The following is a 9,229-nucleotide window of genomic DNA, read 5'->3' as shown; positions in this document are numbered from 1 at the left end:
TCAATATCTCAGCTTTAAAATTTCAGTCAATAGAAGCAAGATGGGCAAGTTTATTTGATTGCAAAAAAAAGTTATTCAATTTAAGAGACAAATTTATCTTGCTCGACTATAAGGATGGAGTGCCGTTCCCTCAACGAACACTTATTTAACAAAAAATAGGTTAGTTTTTAAAAAAATCCCAGGAGCCTGTGCTATGGCCCGTACATACTAAGTGTTGCTCACTAGTGCATGACGGGGATAACTTTTTATATATACAGTATATATATTTTTTTTAAAGTATCACAACTATGCTGTTTGCTGTCAAATAATCTTATATTCTCAAGAGTATGATTTACTTCATTAATTATGAGCTCAAATATGTATTTCACTTCAGAATTGCACAATGAGTATGCAACACAATCTTAAATGCAAAAAATGTTCAATTTTCAGGCACATTTTTAGCTATGTCAATATTTTATGGAAGCGATACACTCACTTTCAGTTCTTGTTCACCAAAAATATTGTGTCTAAATGTCAAATTGTGGTTGTGATTTTCAAGGATCTTTCTCACTATTCATAAAATGTATGTACATTGTATAGTCTCCCTGGTCCGTTGTGGTTAATGATCAAATTTTAGTCTCACTCACTGACTTGAATAGGTAAAATTTCGGACAGATAACATATTGGATTTTGACGACTAAAAGTTAACAATTTTTTTTATGGTTAGGCCTCGCGTTATCTCAGAAAACCCTCCATGAAACATTCTCACATCACGAAGACACCTCTTGGTTCCTAATATACATATGCTGTAACGTTAGTTGTGAATGTTGAATTTGGAGACTGAAAAAAATGGCTTCTATGCAGGTGGCCATTTTGGATTTTAACAGTTATAATAATAGTAATATTTATTCAGGTAAAGCATACACAGTACAATAGTATCACATATATGTTATCAATATTTACATCATTTTCTTATTTTCTTAATAGATAAAAATGATGAAGGATTAATAAATAGTATCACATATATATATAGGCCTAGGTCTCTGGTTTATCAGGAATCTAACAAATCAATCAACAGAGTTTTTATCCTTCTGGGAAAGTTCACTGTAACCGTCATCAATCACGCTATGCTGCACCCAATTAGATATTAAACATGTCTAAGCATCGAGTCTGGGTCTGGCGTACAAGTTGTCACCCCGCCCTTCTCTATTTAGAGTTGTCGTTCCTTACTTCAGTAAGCCGGTACATGCTTGATGGACAGGTAAGACAGATACTGGAATGTCATTATTTAAGGCCTACCCTCAATTTACGCGAAAAAGAGAAAAGGGCACACTATGACATACATGCTATCAGTTGATACATGCACTTTAATTGATAACGGGCCAAATGGAATGTTCTGATAAAATATCGGCGAGTACCATTCGTTTCGTAAACAACACGTGTGAAATGCCATCATACTTAAAACAGGTCACATGCATGTTCTACAATAAATTAATGTCAAAAAGTATTTTCTTCAAATGTGGCCTATTTTATCAACTTAAAGAGCTCACGTGTAATGGATGTTGTGATTGTTATCGCCAGTATCGGTGAATATTCAAGGTCAAGTGCGTTGGCCCAGAGACGTATCAATGTACTGAATGTATTGACCTTTAGTGCACGAGATTGTACCATAACCAGATTGTGATGGGAGTGAACGTGATTATGCAGTTTTTATATTAATGAACCTATTGTGTATTTTGCATATAATTAATTCTTAGGTATTTGATATATACATGTGTGCTCCTTGTGACAATATACCTTTCCTTTAATTGGTAACTATACATGCTGACCTGCTGAGATTGACTGTGACCTTTGACCTACATAGAAAAAAGTCTATGCTAACTGTACGAGACAGGGCTATTATATTTGATATGCATTTTCCTTGTGACATGGGCTTTTTCTCTTTGTCTCATTATTGTAATAAAATTGGTGAATTTGGAGATTTTTTTAGGAGTAAGCTACAAATTTTGGGAATTTGGCTTAAATATGAAATAATTTCAGTAGGGAATGGGACCCATTACCACCCCAAAAGGTCCTCAGAAAAGTACCTGAAGCCTTTCCATTAGTACTACATTTGCAGACCTGCTGACCTTGACCGCGACCTTTGACATACTTTTAAAAAGACACCATCTTTAAAATTTGTAATCTCTACTTGTTCTGAATAGTTAAGTCCTTAAGAATGGGACAATACTAAAGAGCTGAGTCCACAGGTCAAGATGGTCCAAACTAACATTCAATATGGCAACCATTGTCTGTATTGCATTTTAGCTAGGTGGTTGTCATTTAGAAGATGTAATCAACAAAAAAATTGTCTCAAAGTAGGTGTTAAACTGATAAGTTGTGTATTGACCTTGTATATTTACCTACTGAAATTAGGACCCATTTTTTCACTACTCCTGCTCAATTGAAATGTATGGAACAAGTATTCCTATATAAAATCTCTTAAAATTCTGGTTTATATATAAAACAAAAAAAATCATAATTTTGGACATAAGAATAATTTTCATACATATTATATTGTATTATCATTTTTAAATTAAATATTAGATAAATTGGATATATCAGATATACATTGTGTTTAATTATAAGTCCCTAATTTTACCTACAGGTAAGTATCAACAGGTAACTTTCACAGGTAAATTTACCTGCTGGCATTGAGATTCCTCATAGGAAATTTATAGACTATAATCACTATCAAAACAAACGACCCTACAGGTAAATTCAAAATGTTGGTGTTTAGAGATACACCCCATAGATTATTCATGTATAGCTTGTAAGCTGGGTGTTGTTTTACTATTAACAGATAATTTATAATTTATGTTGTTTTACTTTTTACAGATAGATGTATGAGAGGCTGCTTCTTATGACCCTGGGTATTTTGAGGACGTTAAGGAAAAAGAACAAAGATCCGAAAGGAAAAAGAAAAAGAGATCTGGAATTTGAGAAGAATGAAACCAGAAAATATTGACATTGTGGTCTTCATTCTGATGAATTTTATTAATTTTTTACCAGTAGCAACATTACAACCCAGAGGTATAGTTTATTTTCAATTCAACATTTGAATTTTTGTTTCTGAAGTAAACTTTAGATTTAAAATTTGGATTATTTTTTTCTGAAATAAACTTTAGATTTAAAATTTGAATGATTGTTTCCGAAATAAACTGTATATTCAACATTTGAGTTATTTTTTTCTGAAATAAACTATATATTCAAAATTTGAATTATTGTTTCTGAAATAAACTGTATATTCAACATTTGAATTATTTTTTTCTGAAATTATTTCAGTTTATTTCAAACTGTATATTCAAGATTTGAATTATTATTTCAGAAATAAATTTAAGATGTAAAATTTGAGTTCTAATGAATACAATATAGAAACAAACGTCAGATTATGTTTATTATACAAGTACGATATTTATACAAGCCATTGAGTGAACAGCATTTTATCAAGAATTAGTGGCCGAGTGGTTAAGGTGTCCCGACACTTTATCACTAGCCCGCCACCTCTGGGTTGCGAGTTCGGAACCTACGTGGGGCAGTTGCCAGATACTGACCGTAGATTGGTGGTTTTTCTCCAAGTACCGATATGAAATCTAAAATATGAACCATTTTCTTTTCATTCCTCTGACTTTTTTTGTAATGTCACAAATGCATGAACCCCAACAAATTGTGTTGTGGCTTTCGATACATTGGGAATGTTCAACTAATCACAGATATGTTTGGTGATATTACACTTTTTTATACCAAAATTTATGTAAATGGTACAGGGTCATTGTATTATTAATTAATGATGACATATTGGTAGCTAATCCGTTATCATTAATTGGATAACAAAGGCAAAAAAGGCCTGTCAATGTAGTTAATCGATTACATAATCATTCTCTTTCATAATTTTTTTGTTTTTTAGCTCACCTGGTCCGAAGGACCAAGGTGAGCTTATGCCATACCGTTGCGTCCGTCGTCCGTCGTCCGTCCGTCCGTCCGTCGTCTGTCGTCCGTCCGTCCGTCAACAATTGACTTCTTCTTCATAACCACTGATCAGAATTTGACGAAATTTTGTCAGAAGCATCCCTATGGGGTGTGGACTCAAAATTGTACAAATGGTGGGGCTGACCCCCCAGGGGTCTGAGGGGCGGGGCCAAAAGGGGTCAATTTGGCTATATTAATATTAACGACTTCTTCTCTTAAACCAAGCAAAGGATATCGCTCCTATTTGCCTGGTAGCATCACTATGGGGTGAGGATTCAAAATTGTACAAATGGTGGGGCTGACCCCCTGGGGGCCTGAGGGCGGGGCCAAAAGGGGTCAATATACCTATATTTATATCAACGACTTCTTCTCCGAAACCAAGCAATGGATATTGCTCATATTTGCCTGGTAGCATCACTATGAGATGGGGATTCAAAATTGTACAAATGGTGAGGCTGACCCCACGGGGGCCTGAGGGGCGGGGCCAAATGTGGTCAATTGGGCTATATTGATATAAACGACTTCTCCTCTGAAACCGAGCAATGGATATTGCTCATATTTGCCTGGTAGCATCAGTATGGGGTGGGGATTCAAAATTGTACAAATGGTGAGGCTGACCCCACGGGGGCCTGAGGGGCGGGGCCAAGAAGGGTCAATTTGGCTATATTGATATGAACAACTTCTCCTCTGAAATCAAGCAATAGATATTGCTCGTATTTGACTGTGAGCATCCCTTTGGGGCCAGGATTCAAAATTGTACAAATGGTGGGGCCGACCTACCTGGGGCCTGAGGGGCGGGGCCAAAAGGGGTCAATTTGGCTAAATTGATATAAACAACTTCTTCTCTGAAACTAAGCTATGGATATCGCTCATATTTGCCTGCTTTCACCCCCGGGGTAGGGATTCAAAACTGTATAAATGACAGAGCTGACCCCCGGGGAGCTAAGAGGCGGGGCCAAAAGGGGTCATTTTGGCAGAATTGATATAAACAACTTCTTCTCTGAAACTAAGCAATGGATATCACTCACATTTGTATGGTAGCATGGTCATGGGGTGGGGATTCAAAATTGTACAAATTTTGGGGTTGACCCCCCCCCCCCCCCCCCCCAGGGGACTTAGGGGTGGGGCCAAGAAGGGTCAATTTGGCTAAATTGATATGAACAACTTCTATGAAACAGCTCATATTTGACTGGTAGCATCCTTTTGGTTAGGGATTCAAAATTTTATAACGGAAGGAACTGACCCCAGGGTGCAGAGGGCGGGGTCAAAAGGGGTCAATTGGTTTAAACAACTTCTTTTCTGAAACTAAGCAATGGATATCGCTCACATTTGTGTGGTAGCATCTGGGGTTGCGCCAAAAGTCAATTTCATTTCATGGATTAATGCATTTTTGGCATAAAAACCTCACGTACCCATATAAAATGCCTATGATATATTGACATAGCAATACCAGTGACAATATACTTCATCATCATTCTTGTTTCATATCTCATGAAATCCAGGTGAGCGATACAGGCCCTCTGGGCCTCTTGTTTTTGTTGGTAAATTAAACTGAAAAAATGTCTGATTTACCTAGAATAAGCATACAAATGAAATATGTAGACAATTGACATTTTTGTTATGTATTACTGTATATGCTGTGAAATTTGTTGTTTATGAAACAGTATACAGTGTAGTACAATTTATACTGATGATCAATTATGAAAAATTGTAATGAACAGATTAATTGATTTTAATTTTGGTTAAACAATTATATCCGACCATCACTACTGATAACAGTGTAAGTACATGTGCAAATAATATATATATACAAAAAATGTAGAACATTTTGTCCTATCAACAGGTCCGCCCAAGATGGTCGATATGCCGACCACAGATCTTGAATATAAGGAGGGGGAGACGATGAGAATCAGCTGTCTCATGACGTCCAAACCCCGCCCAATTCTGTACTGGTACAGACATGGACGCCAAATGTGGCACCACCATGATCCAAGGTAAAGTGACACTGTTAATCACTTGGATTTTCACGAATACTTTATTTTGCGAAGTTACCTCTTCAGATATATCAGCAAATACATGTACATGATTTTCTCAACTGCTGATCTAGAAATGACTTTTAATTTGTGAATGATGAGCTTTTTAACTATACACCATACTTTCAAAAACCAACCAGCTTGTTCTAATTCTGGTAAATCAGATGCACTGTTCTATAGACTTAACTAAAGCAAAAACAATAGTGACCTTAATGATCAGGTGAAGATCCGATGTGTGTGGGTTGGAGGCTCCCTACCCGTGTCAGTTTGTGTTTCTTGGGAAGCTGTGAAACAGGCCAGTCTGTGTTGTTGTGGTTGTGTCCTTGGGGAAGACACTCCACCCTAATTGCTCTGGATGATATGCGACAGGTCGCCTGTATAATGTTCGGTGAGGTAGTCACCTACTACTACGAGGAAGCCCTGCCTCAAAATGGCCCTGGCTGTTCACAAGGCAATAAACCCAACAAACAAACAAAATCGTTATAATCTATCACTATACCTATATAACACAGAATGTTTGGTATTTCTTCGTTTTTTATTTAAATATAGACTTTGTGTATTTTACAGCATACACTAACTGTATGGGTTTGACTTCAGGTACAACATATCACGGACTGTGCTGATTATTTCGTCTTTAAACTTAAATGATTCCGGCGAGTACTCCTGTCGTGGTATCAACCAGTATGGCCTCAAGGAAGTCATATTTACGTTGAATGTTTTGTCAGGTGAGTTAAATTAAGGATGTTTCTTCAAGGAACTTTATCCATACTGTCAATCTTCAAATTACATCTGCTTCCCAATGAAATTGATATTCTTATTATACAGAACAAAATTAACTCATTTGTAAAATAAAGTTTTTAGATTAAGTTAATACACTTTAATCCTGATGAATGATAGTCATTTATTTTAAAGTTTAACTTGTCTCACTAGATGATAATGAAGATGATGCTTACATTGACGACAAGAATGTAGAAGTATTTGTGGTTGTAGAAAAAGATAAGATTGAGTTGGGAAGGGACTCCATTGTAACCTCTGACCATAATGATAAATGACCTTGCCCTGTATTACAGATAACAAAGAAGAAAAGGACTTGCAGCAGCTGACCATTGTCCCCTCCAACTTGACCGCTACGCTGGGACAATCCATCAAACTTGTGTGCAGCCTCATTCTGGATCAGGATGCACCAGAATATGTGTCATGGGTCAAGCGTGATTCTCTCGACCAGTTCATCTCCAATGATACTATCATACAGGTATATTAATAAGGAATGGTTCAGGGCTGGATTTTGGCGAGAGAAAAGGGAAAAACAAAGAGAAAAATATTGCATTTGTCCCTTTAGTTCTCTTCATATTCTTCAAATTGTTGATTTACTTTCCAATTTTCCATGGAAAAAGTGTAGTTTTTCTTCAAACTCATCTAAAATGCTTAATTTTTAGTTTGCATTCTGATGACAATCAATATCTAAAATGATCAAGTATATTTCAATATAGTTAGCATAAAAACTGTCCAAACTTTGCATTTCTTAATACACTTAATTGTCTCACTATTGACTTTCCTCAAAACAAAGGCTGTGAAGGTCAAGGTCATCCATGATATGAAGGTGAAGGTCGTTAATCAAGCTTAAAGGTAACAAATGTAATTAAGCCTGTATGTATTTATGACACATAACACTTTGTTTTTACAGACGAGCGTGTCGTACACTAATGAATCGCCTCAACTGTACCTACCAAATCTTTCTTATGATGATGAAGGTTTATACACCTGTATCATCATTAACGAGGGAGTGGAGCATTGTCACACCTGGCTTTGGATCTCACCTGAATCAGGTAAGTATATACCCCCGTACCATGGACATACTTTGATACAAGAACCATTCTACCCCCTAAAAAGAAAAAGAAGTCCCTGCTGAAATGTTTTTTTTTTTTTTGACAAAGCATGTTGAGATGAAAATAACATACATTTGATTAAATCATAAGTTTTGAATATAATATAAGAGCGAACATTGAAATCAATATTAATTTCATATAATAATAAAAAAAAAATGTAATACTTTGTTTCAGTGCATCAATCTACAGAAAGTCAAGCAGTCAACGAGAATAGATTGGTGGTCGTGTATGTCATTGTACCGTTGGTGGCAGTCGTCGCTATTGCAGTTATAGGAATTCTGATCTATCGAAAATGGAAGGCAACAAGATTATCACATCAGGGCATAACATATTTTACTGTAGAGAAAACATCGGACAGTACACGAGATTTGGTGACGTAGTACACAAGATTTGGTGACATACACAAGATTTGGTGATGTAGTACACAAGATTTGGTGATGTAGTGCACAAGATTTGGTGATGTAGTACACAAGATTTGGTGAAGTAGTAATGTCTCTGTTTGGCTATTTAAAACTGGATTTGACATCTTCGCAACAGCAAGGGTCATATTAGAATTAAGGAGACACAGACAAAACAATTCATGGAAAATAAGATGGGAAAGGAAGGAAAGAATAATATCCCAAGTGTTGCAGTGGAGGCAGCAGATCTATTTTGGTACACAAAGGAAACCACCTAATCTTCAGGATATCCACGTCAATTCTTACGGTAAACATGCAGTGGATTACAGGATTAATTCTTGGTAAACACTCGCATGCCTCTAAGGTGTTTTGGTTCACCGATCAGATCAGAGAAGATATGGTGTAACCTGCCTGACCATGATGTGGATTTACTTTGGTTTCCTCCCACAATCTTGGCCTCGCACGCTTCCATCAGGGACAATAATAGCTATTATTATACCGTATGTAAGATTCTCGCCTTATTATTGGTCAATTCCTAATCACATGACCTGAAACAATATGCAGTGTCAGAAACAGCGGTCAACATTGCCGTGGGATATTGCAATGTTCCCCGCTCCGCCCGAAAACACACAATTGTTTCTTACGGAAAATCCCGAACATTGAGAAGGGAGACAATTCTTACAAACGCAACAGTGACACAGACAACTTGTAAACATGGAGCAGACGTCCAAGAGGTTTGCCTCAATATTAATTATTATTAAATTTTTCTATTCGGTATAATAAAATAAATAGTGCCCTTGTCTGAGGGGAATATGGAGGATTGTTTCCCCTCGAGAACATTATCTTCCCTCGCCTATCGGCTCGGGAAGATAATGTTCCCTCGGGGAAACAATCCTCCATATTCCCCTCAGACAAGGGCACTATT

The 9,229-nt window shown here is 36.6% G+C and overlaps 1 protein-coding gene across 1 annotated transcript; it reads left to right on the top strand.

The window, feature by feature from the left end:
- The first annotated feature begins 2,925 nt into the window (after positions 1-2,925).
- LOC117339946 (fibroblast growth factor receptor 4-like) lies at positions 2,926-9,229 on the top strand. The gene is made up of 6 exons (XM_033901667.1): positions 2,926-3,051; positions 5,831-5,981; positions 6,618-6,745; positions 7,091-7,272; positions 7,705-7,846; positions 8,081-9,229. Exons 1-6 carry the CDS (start codon positions 2,967-2,969, stop codon positions 8,284-8,286), a joined length of 894 nt encoding a protein of 297 aa, XP_033757558.1. The 5' UTR covers positions 2,926-2,966; the 3' UTR covers positions 8,287-9,229.

This window comes from Pecten maximus, chromosome 12, assembly GCF_902652985.1.
Source record: "Pecten maximus chromosome 12, xPecMax1.1, whole genome shotgun sequence".
Taxonomy (NCBI): Eukaryota; Metazoa; Mollusca; class Bivalvia; order Pectinida; family Pectinidae; genus Pecten; species Pecten maximus.
Note: the sequence above shows the minus strand (reverse complement) of the source record. Positions and strands in the feature narration are given on the sequence as shown.